At 39.9% G+C, this 21,718-nt stretch overlaps 1 protein-coding gene across 2 annotated transcripts in view; it reads right to left on the reverse strand.

The window, feature by feature from the left end:
* Window positions 1-14,570: 14,570 nt before the first annotated feature.
* Window positions 14,571-21,718, reverse strand: part of SRPX (sushi repeat containing protein X-linked) — a 140,792-nt gene continuing 133,644 nt past the window's right edge. For both annotated transcript variants that reach the window (XM_020913681.2, XM_070461921.1), the window contains one exon: window positions 14,571-15,105. In XM_020913681.2, coding sequence (XP_020769340.1) covers window positions 14,922-15,105 — 184 coding nt within the window. In that variant the 3' untranslated portion in view covers window positions 14,571-14,921. The remainder of the gene's footprint in view (window positions 15,106-21,718) is intronic.

Genomic DNA, 21,718 nt, shown 5'->3' on the forward strand with positions numbered 1-21,718 from the left:
GGTGCCCTTTCCTAATAAAATCTCTTCCTTTGTCAGCACATGTGTCTCCTCGGACAGTTCATTTCCAAGTGTTAGACAAGAGCCTAGTTTCGGGCCCTGGAAGGGATCCTCCTTCCTGCAACAACCTTGCTATTATATAACATTCCTATGACTTATTCATTATGTAGCTAGAAGCTTGTGCATTTTTTACCCTCTTTACCCATTTCACCAACTACCACCTCTGTCTCTCCGATGACCACCAATCTGTTCTTGAGTTTGGAGTTTGTTTATTCGTTTGCTTTTTAGACTTCACATAGAAGTGATATCATATAATATTTGTCTTTCTCAATCTCTTACTTCACTTAGTATGATAATCTCTAGGTCCATCCATGATGCCACAAATGGCATTATTTCATTCTTTTTTTTGACTGAGTAGTATAACACAGCTACTATATCCATTCATCCATTGGTGGGCATTTAGGTCGTTCCCATAGCTTGGCTATTGTTAGTAGTGCTGCCATGAACATGGGGGTGCATATATATTTTTTTGAATTTGTTTTCATTTTCTTTAGATAAATAACCAAAAGTGGAATTGCTAGATCATGTGGTGGTTCTATTTTCAAGTTGTGCTGTTTTTCATAGTGACTGCAGCAATTTACATTCCCACCAACAGTACCCAGAGTTCCCCTTTCTCCAAATCCTCACATTTCTCATCTTTTTGCTGATAGCCATTCTAACAAGTGTGAGATAATATCTCTGTGATTTTGATTTGCATTTCCCTGATGATTAGTACTACTGCACATCTTTTCATGTACTCATTGGCCATCTGTATGTCTTACTTGGAAAAATTTCTATTCAGATCTGTTTTTTAAAGTTTTATTGGTGTATCATTTATTTTCCTTGTTTTTTAAATTGGATTGTTTGTTGTTTTGCTATTGAGTTATATGACTTCTTAATGTATTTTCATTGTTCACCCTGTATCAGATATATGATATGCAAATATATTCTCCCATCTGATACATTGCCTTTTCATTTTATTGATAATATCCTTTGCTGTACAGAAGCTTTTTAGTTTGAGGTAGCCCCACTTTTTGCTTTTGCTGGTGTCACTTTTGAAGTCAGATCCAAAAAATCATTGCCAAGATATCAAGGAGCTTATTGCCTATGTTTTCTTCTAGGAGTTTCATGGTTTCAGGTATTACTTTCAAGTCTTTAATCCATTTGGAGTTGATTTCTTTGTACAATGTTAAGACAGTGATCTTGTTTTATTCTTTTGCATGTGGCTGTCCAGTGTTCCCAGTACCACTTATTAAAGAGACTGTCCTTTTCACATTGTTTATTCAGGGTGCCTTTGTTGTAAATTAATTGACCATATATGCATCGATTTATTCTGGGATCCCTGTTATTCCTGGGCTCCCTATTGTGTTCCACTGGTCTGTGTGTCTGGATTTATGCCAATACCATACTGTTTTGATTACTATACTTTTGTAATGTATTTTGAAATCAGGATGTGGACCATGATGCCTCCAGCTTTGTTCCTTTTTCTCAAGATTGCTTTAGTCATTCGGGGTCTTTGTTCCATATGAATTTCAGAATTGTTTGTTCCTGTGAAGAATGCCATTGAAATTTTGAGAGATTGCATTGACTATGTATATTTCATAGGGTAATATGAACATTTTAACAGTATTCTTAAAATCCATGACCGTGGAATATCTTCTTGTGTCTTCAGTTTCTTTTATCAGTGTCTTAACAGTTTTCAGTGTATAGGTCTTTCACTTCCTTGGAGAAATTTATTCCTAGGTATTTTACTTTTTGGTGCAATTGTAAATGAGATTGATTTCTTCTCAATTAAATGGGATTTAATTTCTAACACAGTAAATATCAGTAGGATAATCCACATAAATTAAAGTGGTTTGGAGTGCTCCAAAAATTTGAGAACTGCTAGTTTAAGGAAATGTCTACACACAGAGGCTAGTTTTGTTTTCATTCTTGCCCAGTTAAATTAAGTCACCTTGATCTTATGGAAGTTTGGCTGTAGGCTTTGTTGAGCAGATCTATTTCAGTTTACCTGAGACCAAAGACTTAATCTTTATTTCTGGGTTTTCAAGGGAAGCCCAACTTGTTCAAAAAGCCCCTTTACCTTGATTCAATCTCTGGCACTGATCAGCTACTGAGATGTCTGTTCACATCTTTTTCTTTCAACTGTTGTTTTCCCCCTGGACTCCTTTGAGCTTGGTTCTGCACATGCACCCCTCAGGGGCCACTTTGAGATGAATTTATATGCAGATTTGGAGTCTCCCTCCCTGTGGCTTTCTCCTCTCTCCAGTCTCCTCCTAGATTTCTAGCCTCTCCATAGCTGCCCTCTGAATGGCCTAGTGGTTTTCCCTATGTTCTTCAATAGAAGTCAGAATTTTTCAATAAGGAGTTTATGATCTGAACCATAGTCAGCTCCTGGTCTTGTTTTTGCTGACTGTATAGAGCTGCTTCATTTTGGGCTGCAAAGAATATAGTCAATCTGATTTTGGTCTTGATCATATGGTGATATCCATGTGTAGTCTTCTGTTGTGTTGGAAAGAGGGTACTTGCTATGACCAGTGTGTTCTCTTGGCAAAACTCTGTTAGCCTCTGTCCTGCTTCATTTTGTACTTCAAGGCCGAACTTGACTATTACTCTACATATCTCTTGACTTCCTACTTTTGCATTCCAGTGCCCTATGATGAGAAGGGCATCTCTTTTTGGGTGTTAGTTCTAAAAGGTCTGGTAGGTCTTCATAGAACTGTTCAACTTACTTGGATTACTGTGACACTGAATGGTTTGCCTTGGAAATGAACAGAGATCATTCTGTCGTTTTTGAGATTGCACCCAAGTACTACATTTTGGACTCTTGTGTTGACTATGAGTGCTACTCCATTTCTACTAAGATTCTTGCCCACAGTAGTAATGGTCATCTGAATTAAATTCACCCATTCCTACCCATTTTAGTTCACTGATTCCTAAAATGTTGATGTTCATTCTTGCCATCTGTTTAATTGCTTCCAATTTACCTTGATTCATGGAACTAACATTCCAGGTTCCTATGCAATATTGTTCTTTACAGCATTGGACTTTACTTTCACCACCAGACACATCCACAACTTGGCGTTGTTTCCACTTTGGCTCAGCCTCTTCATTCCTTCTGGAGATATTTCTCCTCTCTTCTCCAGTAGCATATTGGACACCTACTGACCTGGGGGATTCATCTTTCACTGTCATATCCTTTTTCCTTTTCATACTATTCATGGGGTTCTCAAGGCAAGAATGCTGAAGTGGTTTGCCATTCCTTTCTCCAGTGGATCATGTTTCATCAGAACTCTCCACCATGACCTGTCCATCTTGGGTGGCCCTACATGGCATGGCTTATAGTTTCACTGAATTAGGCAAGGTTGTGGTCCACGTGATCAGTTTGGTTAATTTTTGTGGTTGTTGTTTTCATTCTATCTGCCCTCTGATGGAGCCTTGGCCCAATTAAGACTGCAGCCTTCTGCATGAGTTCCATGTCCAATGCACCAAGCAAATGAAGGAGGCTTCAGGGTAAAAGCCAACTACATGCGTGTGCTTCATCCAGTGTGCTTCATTCTTTGAGGGTCGTATCTTCTCTAATTTTTGCCTGCTTTGGTTGAAATCCAATGAACTCAGGTGACTTTTTTTCCCTGTATTTTTCCAGATTTATAATCATCATCAAGGAGAGGTAGTGTGGTATAAGCTGCACTGCTGTGAAATGAAATGGAGTTATTGTCTTCTCTCATATTTGAACCAAGATCAACAGGTCGTGTCCTGTTCTGTAGGGACACAACAGAGTCAATACCAGGTCATTGAAAAATGTGTCCTCCTCCAGCTGTGCAGTGTTCTATAAACCCTTTTCCCACAATCCTCATACTGATTCCCACTTCATATTGTTCTATCTATGTGCTTCTGATGTTGGACTAACATAATCTTCTCACAGTTTACCCCTTCCTCTTTGGTAGTTAGTCATCTATCCAACATCCTTGGCTCACACTCACATTTTGTGATTAATTCACATCATTATATATGTCTTTCTAAAGGATGCTTTCTGCTTTTTGACCATTTACATCGGTGTGGACTTATAGTTCCAGTTGACATTAATCATTATAGTATCTTTGGTATTCAGTTAGCCTTTACTAGCTCTTTCTTCAGGGTAACTAATTTATTCCTTTATTTTTTTTACTCTTTTTTATTGAAGCATAATTTACCTATGATGAAATGCACATAGTTAAAGTGTAGGGTTGGATGTGTTTTGATAGCTGTGTCAGTTCAGTCAGTCAGTCGTGTCTGACTCTTTGCAACCCCATGGACTGCAGCACGCCAGGCCTCCCTGTCCATCACACTCCCAGAGTTTACTCAAACTCATGTCCATTGAGTCGGTGATGCCATCCAACCACCTTATCCTCTGTCGTCCCCTTCTCCTCCCACCTTCAATCTTTCCCAGCATTAGGGTCTTTTCAAATGAGTCAGTTCTTCGCGTCAGGTGGCCAAAGTATTGGAGTTTCAGCTTCAACATCAGTCCTTCCAATGAATATTTAGGATGGATCTCCTTTAGGATGGACTGGTTGGATCTCCTTACAGTCCAAGGGACTCTCAAGAGTCTTCTCCAACGCCACAGTTGAAAAGCATCAATTGTTCAGCACTCAGCTTTCTTTATAGTCCAACTCTCACAGCCATACATGACTACTGGAAAAACCATAGCCTTGACTAGACAGACCTTTGTTGGTAAAGTAATGTCTCTGATTTTTAATATTGCTGTCTAGGTTGGTCATAGCTTTACTTCCAAGCAGTAAGCATCTTTTAATTTCATGACTGCAATCACCATCTGCAGTGATTTTGGAGCCACACAAAATAAAGTCTGCCACTCTTTCTACTGTTTTCCCATCTATTTGCCATGAAGTAATGGGACCAGATGGCATGGTCTTAGTTTTCTGAATGTTGAGCTTTAAGCCAACCTTTTCACTCTCCTCTTTCACTTTCATCAAGAGGCTCTTTAGTTCTTGTTTGCTTTCTGCCATAAGGGTGGTGTCATCTGCATATCTGAGGTAATTGATATTTCTCCCGGCAATCTTGATTCCAGCTTGTGCTGTATACATCCATGTAACCCACATCCCTATCAAGACGGAACATTCTTACACCCCATGATGTTTCCCTTATGCTTCCTTCCAATCAGTTTCTCCCCAATGGATGAAATCACTGTTGTGCTGATTTCTGTCACTACAGACTAGTTGTGTCTGTTTGCAAATTTCATATAAATGGAATTATATAATGTGTGCTTATTTGGGTTAAGCTTTCATTCCAGATGATTTTGAATGTCGCACATATCAGTAGTTTATTGTTTTTACTGCTGAATTTTATTCTGTCTTGCCAGTTTATACATTCTCTTGGGCCATTTCCAGTAGGGGTTATGATGAATAAAGCTTAAAGCCTTTTAGTGTATATTCATTTTTTGTTCCCTTAAATAAATACCAGGGAGTGAGACTGTTGGGTCATAGGGAAGTTGTATAAGAATTTACCATTTTTCTAAAGTACTTTTACCACTTCACACTCCTACCTGCAGTTTATGAGAGTTGCAGTTGTTCTACCTCTGACCAACACTTAGTATTATCAGTCTTTTTAAAATTTTAACCACCCAAAAGTTTTTTTTTAATATATGTTTATTTAGACTGTGCTGGGACGTCGTTGTTGCACACAGGCTTTTCTCTAGATGTGGAGAGTGGGAGCTACTCTCTAGTTGTGGTTCAGGTGGCTTCTTTTGTTGCGAATCACAGGCTCAATAGTTATAATGCATGGGCTTAGTTGCACTGTGGCCTGTGGGATCTTCCTGGCCCAGGGATCCAAACTGTGTCCCCTGCATTGGCAGGATGATTCTTAACCACTGGACCAGCAGGGAAGTCCACTCAAATGTATTTTATTGTAGTTTTCGTTCTTCATTTCCCTGATGACTAAAGATGTTGAACATGTTTTCATATGCTATTGACCATTCATATGTCTTATTTTTGAAGTGATTAAACCTTTCACTATTTTGTTATTTATATTTTAATATTGATTTGCAGGAGATCCTTATCTTCACTTAAGACAAAATATTACCTCAGTTACCTCTGAAACCATTCCTACCTTTTTTTTTTCCATTTATTTTTATTAGTTGGAGGCTAATTACTTTACATCATTAGAGTAGTTTTTGTCATACATTGAAATGAATTAGCCATGGATTTACATGTATTCCCCATCCCGGTCCCCCCTCCCACCTCCCTCTCCACCCGATCCCTCTGGGTCTTCCCAGTGCACCAGGCCCAAGCACTTGTCTCATGCACCCAACCTGGGCTGGTGATCTGTTTCACCCTAGATAATATACATGTTTCAATGCTGTTCTCTTGAAACATCCCACCCTCGCCTTCTCCCAGAGTCCACAAGTCTGTTCTATACATCTGAGTCTCTTTTTCTGTTTTGCATATAGGGTTATCATTACCATCTTTCTAAATTCCATATATATGTGTTAGTATACTGTAATGGTCTTTATCTTTCTGGCTTACTTCGCTCTGTATAATGGGCTCCAGTTTCATCCATCTCATTAGAACTGATTCAAATGAATTCTGGGCATACACACCAAGGAAACCAGATCTGAAAGAGACACGTGCACCCCAATGTTCATCGCAGCACTGTTTATAATAGCCAGGACATGGAAGCAACCCAGATGCCCATCAGCAGACGAATGGATGAGGAAGCTGTGGTACATATACACCATGGAATATTACTCAGCCATTAAAAAGAATTCATTCCTACCTTTTAACAGTAAGGAGATGTCTCAGGATCCCTTTTGAGTTTTCCTGCCCCACAGATGGAACCGAGTGCAGTTGACCCTTGACCAACATGGATCTGAACTGTGTGCATCCAAATATATGTGTTTTTTCAATAGCAAATACTAAAGAACTAAATGGTTTGAGGTAGGTTGAATCCAGGGATGCAGAACCACAGACACAGGGGCCCACTTTCCCAACTTAAAGTTATATATGGATTTTGAACTGTGTGTGTCAGCACCCGTAGCCCCTATGTGGTTCAAGGGTCAGCTGTACTCTCTAGGGAATCCTGTCACTTTCTTGTGACAACTCATGACGACTTGTGTAACCTTTCTCAGACCCTGAAACAGGAAGAGCTGGGCCCAGCCCTCACCATAGAGTTCATTCTGGCCATGGTGCTCTTCCTGCCTTGGAGTCTGGGATGGAATACTTGGAAATTACTGTGCAAGTCACTTCTGGCACCAAAGCATTGTACCCTAAAATGGGAACATCAAAGCTGTCAGATTCATCCATGCTTATTTCTATAATCCTTCAGTTGTAAGCCTGAGATGTCTTACCAATCTTCTCACTAGTCTTCCTTTGTCCTGTCATTCTCATACTGCTGTGAGTGTTCCCCAGCTGAACTCTTCCCCCAGACTTTCTTTGATGCCTTCTGGTCCGCTACCATGTGTGGGCACGTGCACACATGTGCATGCACATACACACACACACACACACATACTTCATAGTAAATTAGTCTTCCTATATCATCTTTGGTATCTTTTCAGGACAATCCTGAGTAAATCCTAACTTTATCCTGCATCACTTTTCCTAGAGGATATTGTTCTTTGTTCCATACTTCAGTATTTGTTGGTTGAGAGGCACTGTCATTATCATTCCAATTCTCCACTGCCCTTTCTAATTCTTCATTTTTAACCTAACCTAAGCAAAAGACTTTATCTGAGATTCCTGCCTCCTAACATATGACTTCCATCACCTCCCCTTACAACCACCTATCTACATTACATTCAGTTCTCTTTTCCACACTTACATAAGCCTTTGGAACTTGAATCTCATTTATCTTCTCTGTCTTCAATCTTGCCAAGAGGACTTATTATATGGACAACCCATCCACCTGACATCACAATTCCAAGGATGTTTTCCTCCATTCTCTGTCATCACCTATTTTCTAAATGCTGCTTTTCTTTTATTGACTACATTCAATCTTCAACCACCTGGGGATCACCAGCCCTTCCCTATATTTGTTCAATATATTAGTGCTGTTGCTGTCCTTATTTCTTTTCAGACTGATCCAGGTTGTTGGTCATCACATTTTCTCAGTCCTACAATATACCTCGCTCACCCTTGTCCTTTCACCACACTTTTAGTACAACCCTCCACCCCTAGATTTGTTCTCTAACATGCCAGCTCTTGTCCTCTAACTGGATGATGAAGCATTGCTGACAAATGCTCATTTGTGCTGACTGGTTTCCGTATGGCTTATAAGATATTTTTCCAAGAGGTACTTAAATATCTCTGTTAACTATTGAATTTCAAGGAAGTCCAACAAATCCAGTGTTTGAAGACTACAATTTTTATTTTGCTATCAGTATCACTCAAGATCGAGTTTCAGAAAATAGAGTCTATTTCAGCTAAACAGAAAGGATTCCCTCATCATCTAGAGGTAAAGGATGAAGAAATAGGCTGTATGCTGAACTTGGTGAACACCTCCCCAAGCCACTTGGGACTGCCAAAGGAGCTGCCAAGAAACTAGAAAATCAGGAATTTGCCTACCAGATTGAGAAGGTACTAGTAGATTTGCTTGTTCTAGAACCATTCCATTCTTGCCACCATCAAGAAATCATGGTCCCAATTAAGAAGCTGTCATCAGTTATTGGCCAAAAAAACCCACACTGCCTCAGCCACAGTCTAGAGTATAATGTCCATGCTCTGCATTTTTCTCTTTCCACACATTGATTTAGTTTCAAAACCAAGTCACACTTTGAGTGCATGGGACTGATGGAATATGTTTTGTTTTTCAATTTTTTATTGAAGTATAGTTGATTTACAATGTTGTGTTAATTTCTTTTTCAAACTCTTTTCCATTATGATTTCTATTGAATATAGTTTTCAAACTCTTTTCCATTATGGTTTCTATTGAATATAGTTCCTGTGTTATATAGTAGGACCTTGTTACTTATCCATCCTGTATAAAATAGCTTACATCTGCTAACTCCATACTACCACTCCATCTCTCGCCCCAAACTCCCTTGCCTGGTAGAGTCTTCATCACTTCTCAAACTACAGCTGCAGTGGGATCTGGGGAATATAATTTGTCTTTCTTCATCTGCATGCTAAAAAGGGTTGAATACATATTAAGCAGACCTATCTACATTATTGACCACACTACCCCTGTCCTAAAGATCACTGAATGATTCTCTGATATAAAAATGTTTAGATGCTGTAGAAGCCAGCCTTCAAATTGTCTCTCCCCACCATGATCCTCACCTCTTGGTATCCATACACTTATATATCCCCTTCCCTCACTGAATAGGGCTGACATATGTGAGGTCTAGGATTCCTTGGAAGTAACTGCGTCTTCTGAGGCTAGGTCATAAAAGATATTGTCACTTCTACTTTGTTCTCTCTTGGATCACTTCCACTGGAAGAAGCCACCACCATGTTATAAGAACACTCATGCCACTCAAGAGGCTCATGTAGGGAATAATAGAAGCCTCTTCCAACAACCAGTACCAACTTGCCAGTCATGTGAGTGAGTCTCCATGGAAGTGGATCCTCCAGCCCACAAAGCCTTCAGGTGACTGCAGCCTCATGAGAGTGTACAAACCAGAATTGTTCGGCTAAGCTGCTCTCAAATTCATGACCCACAGACAATGTGAGAGAGAATGTTTCTAGTGATGTCACTAAGCTTTGGGGGTAATTTTCAATGCATGAATAGATAGATGCGTGATATGGTTACCAGCATGTCAGTCATTAATCTTATTTTTAATGTGCTTTAGACGATCTCATTGCCTTTTTTTCTCCTTCATTCCCCACCCCATTCACCTAAGCTGAAGTCCCGGCACTGAAGGCCTGTAGAGGTGAAATCTGCAGTTCTCTAAGAAAGACTGAACCAGTTCCACCTTCTGGTTCAGCCTTCGCTAGCCAGCAGCTCCTACTAGACCTGCCTCCCACAAACAATTATATGTGGACAAAATATAGAAAATAGCTACCTGCAGGAATTGGGAGAGTGACCAAAATGCAGGCAGATACTGGAGGGCAGTCATCAGCTGGAAGAGGGCATGTATTCTAGGTGAGTCATCAGGGTCTGCTGGGTTTTGTGTAAGGGCTGGTTGCTGTGTGCACCAGGCTGGTCTTAGGGAGGAGGCTTTACTGAAGATAGTCTTAAATGGTTTGAAGAGCCACTGGAGATGGAAAGAGCGACCATGGCAACTGAGAAGGGACATCTCAGAAAGGAGATGGCCAAAGATAGGGAGCAAGAAGGGGAGCTCCTGATTATATGTGTAAACCCCCTGCGTTTCTCCCAGATCACTGTGCCACTCATATGCAGGTGAGGAGTAGGGGGCAGGTTCCAAGTAGCCCAGTGAACTTTAAGAGAACTGAACTGAGACTCTAGCTGCTATCTACCAAAGCAGAGTCTGAATTCAGCCAATTTAATGGCCTGCCCCTTCATTATACACACACACATGCATGCACATTTGTAAGAGTGCTGCTGTGCCAAACGATGTGACCAGGCATTACTGAGGATTGTTTTTCTGGGGTCCAAAAGGCACATAGAAAGATTCTGTAAGATTTGCTGTGAGCACCCAGTCCTCTAGAAGACAGCCTATTGTTTTGAAATGGCCCCAAAATTTGTTGTAGGGTATGTATACAGATACATGCGTGCATCTATGTACTTTTTTTTTATTGAACAAGTCTGACATACAGCATTTTGTGGATTTAAGGTGCTATTTAAATATTGCAATATGATTGCCATTGTAGCAGTATTTATCACTTTATATAACTTTATATTATTTGTCTGTATTCATTATACTGTGAATTAAATGTCTATGGTTTATTTACTACTCATTACAAGTTTGTGCCCTTAAACAACATCAGTTTTATGCTCCACCCACTGGTAATCACCATTTTACTCTAGACTTTACATGATTGACTTTTTAAATTTCCACATATAAGTGATATCATGCAGTACTTATTTTTCTCTGGTTTCTCTTCCTTGGTATAATATGCTCAAGGTCTATTCATGTTGTCACAGATAGCTGGATATCATCCTTTCTCGTGGATACATAATATTCCATTATGTATACATGCTACATCTTTTTTCCATTCATCTGTTGATAGGCATGTGGCTTATTTTCATATCTTGGCTATAGTTAATAAGCAATAAACATGGGTGTGCCTATTATCTCTTCAAAATCCTGTTTTCATTTCCTTTGGGTAAATACATGGAAGGGGGATTATTGGATTATATGATGGATCTATTTTTAATTTTTTTGAGGACCCTTCATATTTTTCCATAGTGGTTGGACTAATTCCCTTTCACCACATCCTCACCAGCATGTGTTGTCTCTGTCTCCTTTGACGACAGGCATTCTAACAGGTATGAGATAACTATTTGTTGTTTTGATCTGGATTTTCCTGCTGAATAGTGAACTGAGCATCTTGTCATGTGCCTCTTGGCCATTTTGATGTATTCTTTGGAAAAATGTCTATCAGATTTTCTGTCCACTTGGTTTGGTATAGTGCTATTGAGTTGAATAAGTTCTTTATGTATTTTGGATATTAATCTCATATCAGCTCTGTGATTTGCAAATATTTGTTGATTATTTTATTTGCTGTGAAAAAGTTTTTGAGTTTGATGATTTTGCTTTTGTTGTTTGTCCTTTGGTGCCATGCCAGAAAAAAACATCATTGCCAAGTCTAGTATCAGGAAGCTTATTACCTATATTTTATTCTAGAAGTTTCATGTTATTCTAGATTCTCCTGGCCTGTAGCTTCTTTTGAGAAACTTATTGATACACTAATTCAGCTTCATTGGTGGCTCAGATGGTAAAGAATCTACAGATCCCTGGTTTGATCCCTGGATTGGAAGATGCCCTGGAGAAGGAAATGGAAACCCACTCTAGTATTCTTGCCTGGAGAATCTCATGAACAGAGGAGCCTGGCAGGCTCCAGTCCATAGGGACACAAAAAGTCAGACACGACTGAGTGACTAATATGGGAGGGTGGTCCTTTGTAGGCTACTCTCATCTTTTACCAAGCTGCCTTTGAAATCCTTTTTCATTGACTTTTGACAGTTTTATTATAATGTGTCCTGGAGAAAGTCTTTTTGCATTGAGATGATAAGGTTCTCTTAGCTCTGAGGACTTGTAAATACAGTTCCTTGTCCAGATTTGGGAAGTTGTCAGCTACTATTACTTTAAGCCCTCTGCCTGCTTCTCCCTTTCTTCTGGTATACCCATTAATCTTAACTTTCTCCCTTTTATACTCATTTCTAAATTCCAATCCTCAAGCTTATTTATTCTCTTTCCCATCTGATCTCTATTTCAGATGCTTTCTGATACATTTTTTTCTTATTTCTCAACTCTTTATAGAATCTCAGTCTCTTTGGTGAAATAGTCCTGTTCATTCCTTTTATTCCTGAGTTCACAGAAGTGCTGTTTTCATTTCTTTGTTAGATTGCAATATTCTCGATCTTTGGCCTCAGTTGCTGGAGAATTGTCATCTTCTTTTTGTGATGCCATGTTACTGAGTTTTTTCTTTCATAGTGTTTGAGAGCCTCTGCTGCCTTGCTTGTCATAGGGAGCACCTTTCTTATTTAGGTAAGATTTTGTTTACTTCCTTTCAGATTAGTAGTTAAGAGCCTTCCTTCTGCTTTCCAGAAGGTGGCGCTATAGCAAAAGTTTTAGTCCTTAGTAGAGGCATCAACTCCCTACTGGGGTAGGGAGTGTACATAGGGAAAAAAACAATGGTGGGGAAAACTTTTTTAAAAAGGGTGGCAGCAGAATGTGCGATGTGTTCATAGTGGGGGCTTTGGGTGCCCATGGCCTGGTGGGGGGAATCTTCAAGTAGGGGGTGGTGGGCATCTTTTACAGGCATCGCAGGGCAGACAGCAGGAGATCCATTCCTCCAGTTCCCTTGGTCTGCCTTCTTCCCTCTCCCTCCCCACAATTGTGGATGTCTCACTTCAGCCATACAGGATGTTGCTGAAGAGCAAGGGGAGCCTCCAGCTGTAGCCCCCATGGCCTGCCAGACTTTCCCTCACCCCGTTTCACTTCCTTTGCTAGAGAGGTCGCCACTGCTGCTTAGGCAGTTGCCTTTACCTCAGTAGCCTCTTCTGAGCTCCTATCTACTCACTTTCGTGTGCACAGATGGATGGATTTCTTCGCTGGCCTGTGCAGAGGTTCTCTCGTTTATTTATGGATGTCCCACTACAAGTTAGAGGGGAGGAAAGAAAAAGGTAAGATTCACGTACCATGACATACCACAGTGTACTCATTCTTCAAATAGTCTACATCTCATTAGGCAAAGTGTCTGGAATAGAATAGAACAGAAGACTTGAAGAAATCTGAGCAGCTCCTTAAACATCAGCCCATCTTCAAGCCTTGGATCTTTCAGGTATGGGGCAAAGGGCACAGGCTGGCTTTAATAGGAGACAGGAGAGCTTTAATGTGGGCTGATACATTTACTGAATTGTGACAAGTGATCTTTTGAAATGTTCATGGCTTCACATACTCGCCATTGGTTAATCTTCCTTTCCCAATCATGTCGTTGACCTTTTATCTGATAGATACATCTGAGGAAGACAGAGGTCAAAGAGCAGCTACTAGGGGAAAAATCATCTGTAAATGAAATATAAACCTATTCACAGGATAGCAATCACTGTTGAATGTTCAAAAGAATCAAATCTGCTTCTAGGTTTAAACCTCCAGGTTGGAATTTGGACTCTCTGTCGTTGATTTAGTTATTTGTTCAGGCATTGATTGACTGAAATTTTCCCTTCAGTTTCAGGATGTCAGTTTGGATCAGGGTTTGCTTATGAGAGTTGAGAGAGTCCAACTCCTAGTTTTTTCAGGCTGACCTTAGGCAAATACTTCCCTTGGAAGGCCTCATGAGGGAAAGCTGCTTGCCCCACACAGACTGGTGGTGTAGTCAATGAATCACAGCCAGTGGCTGGAACTGTAGTCAAGGACGAAGTGTCCAGGCACATATTTGTATTCCTAGCCAAAATGACTTCATTCCTAGGTCTCTGAGGCCTTGAGCAGAGGTCTCCACGTTCCTCTCCTGGGGCCTTACAGGAGGAAGGGAGGGAAGCTGGGAGACATTTTTCCTCCAATTCAGGATCCAGTACTTTCCCGCTCCTAGCTGCTCGTCCTTCCATGACCCCAGCGTCCATAAAGCGCCCAGAGCTGGGTCTCCCTCAACAGTGTGACAACCTCATGTCTTTGTGACCAACCTGAGCTTTCATCTGGTGAACACTGGTCCACTGGAGAGACTGCAGATGGAAACATAGAAGATGGAAGCTCCGGTTTTAGCTTCTTGCTTATAGCAGCACAGTAAGTGACAAAAGTCTTACCTCTTTCATTGCCAGCTTGTTGCTTTAGGGCTCCTCTGACATTTGAAAGTTCAGCTCTCTCAGCTCAACTGAACTCCTCCTGAGACTAATTTTTCCATTCCTAAAACAGCAATAATTGCAGTCTGAAGACCGTGACTACACTGAGCAAGTATGGCTACTGCTTGGGAAAAAAATGATTTTTAGTACATTTGCTCTAAAATATTTTATTAGTAAGTTTTATATAAAACAGAAGATACGTACTTGTCACACTGTATAAATGCATGGGAAGCCTGTTTATAGTTGTAGTTTCTAGTTTCTCTACCAAAGTAACCAGCCATGATGGAATTAAGAGAGTAAGTATATTCAGTTTTTGGTACAAAGTACAAAGAGCAGTGTAAAATTTTTAAGTGCCAAGAAAGCTTATAATAATAAAATAGACTTTAAAAATTACAAATAAAAATCTGTACATCAAGGATATATTTCAGGCCTTTCTGTGCGTGTAGCTCGATGTAGAGAGAAGAGGCACTACTGAGAGAAGCCACAGCCCATCAGGTGTTACAGGTCTGGCCCATTTCTGCTTGCAGGACCATCTCCTCTTTTCTCAGGGGGAAAGTGTCGATCAGGTTGAAGAGGGCCACAGGTGTCACCAGGGAGACGTAGCGCTCCTTGTCCACACCATGTTTATCCAGTACCACTATGCTGAAGGAATAGAGTGGAATTCGCAGCAACAGCCTAGGACAAAGAGAAGACTAGGTCACAATTGCCTTCCCAAGGACTGGTGAACCAACTAGAGTCCTAGAGTGAACCTGTGTGTGCAGAAAGGCTTAATATCACAAAGGACTGAATTATCCTTTAGATCTTTTCCTCTCAAAGTGTGGTACATTGCATGGGAACTTCTTAACAATGGAGAATCCCAGGCACCACCCCCCACCCAACCTTCTGAATTAGAAGCTGCATTCGCTTGACAGGTTGTATAGGACAGTTTTAGACTGTAATGGGCAGGAAGACTTTAGACCTGCAGTGGTGCTATGTACCAATAGTTGCTCTAAGGCATGTTCAACAATGCTAACAGTTTTTTGTATTATATTGGCGTCAACCCCTAATTGCAGATGAGGACTGCACAATCATAGATGCACTAGAGCCACTGGTTATCAGCAGGGGTGATTTTGGCCCCCAGGGGACATTTGGTTCTGTATGAACAGCTTTGGTGTTCACCAGGTGTGATGGGTGCAACTGGCCTCCAATGGTAGGAAGCCAGGGCTGCTACCTGCCATCCTACAATGCACAGAACAGCCCGCTACTCACGAACATGTCCACAGTGCTGTGGTTGAACAATCCTGGCCTGGTGGTGGTGTAGTTGCCAAGTCTAGGTGAAGCTAATTGAAATTATGTTCCAAACATTCCAGCTGTGGCCCATCTAGCTCACAACTGCATAAGACAGGACAGAACTTGCTCTTCACCCTAGTTTTATTCATTTGGTTGATTAGTTTTTTTTTTAGTACATCAAGTAATTTCAAAAAAGCATTTGAAGTAGTTTCAAGGGCCTGTTTTTTCTGTTCTACCCCATTAGAATTTCAAATGTATAAAATAATGTATTTCATTAGAAACTTGTTTAGATGAAAAAAGCCAGGGAAAGCAAACAAAGAGATGAGTTTGGCGTGAGGGGAGGAGTCCACTCAGCTACACAACAAAATCTGGAGAAGAGACTGTCTCACACACAATCTCAAGATAGAGTACATTCTGCCATATGGATTTAAAGTGACTATTTTTTTTTTCTTCACACAAATAGATTAAGGAAAAAAATTATTCAAAATCTGAGCTGACTATACTTTATTCTTTTCTTTTTTTTTTTTTTTGGCTGAGCCATACAGAATCTCCGTTCACCAACCAGGGACTGAACCTGTGCTCCCTGCAGTGGAAGTACAGAGTCCTAACCACTGGACCACCAGGGAAGTCCCTATTCTGGCTTTTAATAGTGAGTTGCAGGAGAGATGAGAATAATTTCTATTTTACCCCAGTGGGAAACTAAATTGTTCATCCACTTGTGTGTGTGTGTGTGTGTGTTTGTGTGTTGCTTAGTCATGTTCGACTCTTTGTGGCCCCATAGACTGTGGCCTGCCAGTCTCCTCTGTCCACTTCTAGTGAGTAGAAATAAAAGACAGCATTACCATATCTCCCATGGTTTCTCGTGGTGGTAAGAGGGGAACTTGGGAGTAGATGACCTCAAGAAGTGCATTAATGAGTTTTGGAACATTTAAATCATGAGCATGAAAGTGATGTTGGAATGGAGAAATAAACTTCTCTGCATCTTTAAAAAGAAGACTAATTAGGGGTTTCCCAGGTGATGCTAGTTGTAAAGAACACACCTGCCAATGCAGGAGACGTAAGAAACACAGGTTCGATCCCTGGGTTGGGAAGATCCCCTGGAGATGGAAATAGCAACCCACTCCAGTATTCTTGCCTGGACAATTCCATGGACAGAGGAGGCTGGGGGGCTACAGTCTGTAGGGTCTCAAAAAGTTGGACACAAGTGATACACAGCTACCTGTCTTTATCTCCCCATACATGCACATAGGTATATAGGTACACACAGAAGCTAAACTGCTAACAGTAAAGGGAGATTTAAAAAGAAGAACAGAATAGGAAACGAGAGAAGTACGTTTGGAAGGAAAAAGGAACTAGGCACTGTTGTGGTGGCTGGAACCGATGACAAAGGATGACCAATATAGAATTGGAGTGTTTGCTGTTACAGTACTGAAGTTAGGACAGAAATCCCTCATGGTGCCACCATCTGCTGCTACCACACACATTCGTCCTGTGGGCCTTGTGTCTTGATTGACACAGAATATCAAGAGGGAAAACTGCCATGGGTCAGATCAGCAGGCTACCAACGGGTATAGAAATGCATCCCACCATGGCTAAGAAACCACAGACATTTTGGAAATAAGACATCCTACAGGATGAGGGATGGTACCAGCAATATTTCAGAGTTACTCAAATATTGGGTTGATATGAATTTCAGAGCAAGTTCTAGAGAACTAGACAAAACACTAAGGGAGGTTTCAGTTCAAAATCCTAGTGTAGGAAGAGTCTGAACTTACCTCTTCCCATTGACACACCAACTACATAAGGAGCAATTTCCCCAGAAAAAAACCTAAAAACTAGGAGAGTGACTTTTGCATATCAGGAAAATGAGAAGGAAATCACATCAAAGTAGGTATAAAAAGCTGAGAGACAATCTTGGCCAAAACCCCAGCAATATCTCCAGTCACAGCCCCCACCCATGTGTGGGGACCAGCAGTCAGGAGGGCACTCATAACCTGGAGTTTCTCCCTGAGTAGCAGACAGTTCCTCTCCCACAGCAGGCTCTCCAGCATTTAAGACCTGCCACAGAGAGACAACCCCCCAAATATCTCTCCAAACCAGTGGGGCTCATACCCACGAGAGCTGCTGAGCTGTCACAAACTCAAACAGTTCTTGAAGGGAAGACTAATGCACCCCAAGACACAGTGTAGAAGCATCCATTTAAAAGTACCCAGACTTTATGTGAATAGGCTCATTTGATAATCTTAAGTAAGCAGACTGAGGGGCCAGGGGTATGTTGGTGGGAGCAATTTTCAAACTCCCTCTACCGGGTGAAAGTCAGCAGAAACCATGATCCTCTCCATTGGAGCATTAACAAGTCTTGGCACACCCTCAAACATTGGGAACTGCTGAAAATAAAATAAGCTCCTCGGACAATCACAAAGGTTTGCGAGAGAAACTAGGGTTCATCTCCTACCTGGGGCCAGTCCTTCAAGACAAGAAGTGCCTATTGCAGCTAATGCATAGAAACCAACAGAGAGCCAACTAAAATGAAGAAACAAAGGAATATATGTTCCTCTATATAAAAATAGAGAAACATACAGGATAGATAGATAACCAACACGGACATACTGTATAGCACAGAAATCTCTACTCAATATTCTGTGATAACCTGTATGAGAAAATATTCCTTGAATAAATATATATTTATATTTTTATATGTATGTGTAAGTGAATCACTTTTCTGTATGCCGGAAACACACAACATTGTAAATCAACTATATTCTACTAAAATTAAAATATAAAAAAGACAACTGTCAAAAAAACTTAGGCTAAATAAAAACTTAGGTTGAAACGGAAGCCAGAAAAAATTAACAAGGTCAAGATGGTAACATCATACCATTACACCAAAAACAAGACCCTTTTCAGTGTGGAGACCTGTGTGGTTGCATAGGTCACACACCCATGAAACTGGTTCTGCGTCTCTTAAGTCCACCAAATCTTTCCTAACAATGAAAACATACAAACCCAACCTTGTGTTCCAGGACAGTACAGTCCAAGAATAGGTAATTACAATTCCAAATGCAAGGAGATTTCTATTACCCAACCTTATCCTGCCCTCTACACTGTCAGCCATCATTCAAAGCAGCTTCTTTAGTTTTATACCTCTGTTTCTCAGAGCAAGGATGAAAGAAGGAGCTTAATGTTTGGGAAGTCCTAGGTGGTGTAGTGGTTAGGAGTTTGGTTCCCAATGCAGGGGTCATCAGTTTGATTCCAGGAGAGAGGAGGGAATTTATACATTTGTAAATGTATATAACCAGCATGACAACACTTAAATACATACATATATATATATATATATATATATATATATATATATACAGCAAATATTAACATACGTAAAAGGAGAAGTACAAGGACACTGATAGTAGGGGACATTAATACGCAGCTTATAACAATGGACAGATATCCAGATGGAAGCTCAGTAACAGAACAGCCTTAAACACGTTAAACTGTGGATTTCATAGAGAAATACACAACATCCCATCCAAAGCAAGAGAATATCTATTCTTCATGTGCATATGGAACATTGTACAGCATAGATCCTTAATCAAGATGATTAAAATCATAACCAGCATCTTTTTTGGTCATAATGTATCAAACTTAGAAAATCAAATATAAGAATAGAAACATTTACAAATAATGTGGCAACTAAACAGTGTTTTAGTGGACAAGTGACTCAAATAGAAATAAAATACATTTAGTCAAATGAAAATGGAAATAAAACATCCTATAACTTACGAAATGTAGCAAAAGCAGTTCTGAGAGAGAAGTTCAGGGGAATAAATACTTATCAAAACAAACATCTCAAAAGAAACCTAACTTGACATCTGAAACAACTAGAAAGAACCAAAGTTAGGAACTAATAAGGATCAAAGAAGAAATAAATGGAGAGACAAAAAAGACAATAGAAAAGACCACTGCAACAAGAAGTGGGTCTTTGCAAAGGTAAAATTCATAAAACCCTTAATAGACTCACCGGGACAGTTTGGATTCAAACATAAATCAGAAATGAAAGAGGAGACTCACAACTGATACCACAGATATGCAAAGAACAAGAGACTACTGTGAAAATTTATATGCCAAGAAATTTGACAGCCGAGAGGTAGCGGATAAATTCCTAGAAAAATACAACCCTCCAAGACTGAATTATGAACAAATAAAAACTCTTAACAAATTATTATTAAGAAGATTGAATCACTAATCAAAAACCTCCCAACAAATAAAAGTCCAGGACCAGATGGTTACACAACTGAATTCTACCTTCATTCAAAGAAGAATTAATACTAATCCTTCTCAAACTCTTCCAAAAACTAGGAGAGGAGGTTAAAACTCACTTTATAAGGCCACCATTCTCTGGTAACCCAAACCAGACAAGGACACCAGAAAATTACATGCCAACATCCCTGGTGAACGCAAATGCAAATACCCTCAACATTTATAAAACAATTCAACATATTTATATATTTCCAAGATGCAAAGATGATTCAACATCTACCAATCATGTTATGCCATATTAATAAAATGAATGCTAAAAATCATATAATCCCAATAGTTTCAGAAAAAGTATTTGACAAAACTCACCTTCCATTTACGACAAAAACTTTCTAAACAATGTGGGTATAGTGGGAACAAACCTTGACATCATAAAGCCCATATATAAACAAAGCCACAGCTAAGTTTATACTCTATGGTAAAAAGCTAAAAGCTTTTCGTCTAAGATCAGAAACAAGACAAGGATGCCCATTCTTGCCACTTGGATTCAACATGCTATTGTTAGTCCTAGCCAGACTTAGTACACAACAAAAAGAGAAAAAACATCCAAATTGGAAAATAAAACTCTCATTATTTCTGGATTTCATGATGTTATATATAGAAAACCCTAAAGACTCCATCAAAATACCGTTAGATTAATAAACCAAATTCAGTAAAGCTTCTGGATACAAAATGGATATACGAAAATCTTGGGCATTTCTATACACTAATAAGAAATCTTAAAGTCTTTCCAACAGTAGATATAATTTGCCCATCCTCATCCATATAATTTGCCCATCCTCATCCAGTTTAGATCACTGATGCCTAAAAAGTTGATGTGCAGTCTTGCCACCTCCTGTTTGACCATGTTAAATTTACGACGATTCATGGAATTAACATTCCAGGTTCCTATGCAATATGGTTCTTTACTGCATCCGACTTTACTTTCAGCCCCAGACACATCCACTACTGGGCATTGTTTCCACTTTGGCTCAGCCTTTTCATTTCTTCTAGAGCTATTTCTCCGCTTTTCTCCAGTAGTATATTGTATGAAAATCAAGACAGGGAGCTGACTGTGGCTCAGATCATGAGTTGCTTACTGCAAAATACAGACTTAAATTGAAGAAAGACAGGAAAACCACTAGGCCACTCAAGTATGACCTAAATCAAATCCCTTACAGCAGAAGTGACAGATTTAAGGGATTAGATCTGGTAGACAGAGTGCCTAAAGAATTGTGAATGGATGTTCATAACATTATACAGGAGGCAGTGACCAAAACTATCCTCCAGTAAAGATATGTAACAAGGCAAAATGGTCTCAGGAGGAGGCCATAAAAATAGCTTTGAAAGGAAGACAAGCAAAAGGCAAAGGAGAAAATGAACAATATACCCATCTGAAAGCAGAGTTCCAAATAATAGCTAGGAGAGATTTAAAAAAAAAAAACCTTCTTAAACTAACACTGCAAAGAAATAGAGGAAAAGAAGAGAGCAGGAAAGACTAGAGATCTCTTCAAGAAAATTAGAGATACCAGGGGAACATTTCATACAAAGATGGGCACAATAAAGGACAGAAACGGTATGGACATTAGAGAAGCAGAAAATATTAAGAAGAGATGGCAAGAATACACAGAAGAACTGTACAAAAAAGGTCTTAATGACCCAGATAACCACAAGGGTGTGATCACTTACCTAGAGCCAGACATCCTGGAGTGTGAAGTCCACTGGG

This window comes from Odocoileus virginianus, chromosome X (assembly GCF_023699985.2).
Source record: "Odocoileus virginianus isolate 20LAN1187 ecotype Illinois chromosome X, Ovbor_1.2, whole genome shotgun sequence".
NCBI lineage: Eukaryota > Metazoa > Chordata > Mammalia > Artiodactyla > Cervidae > Odocoileus > Odocoileus virginianus.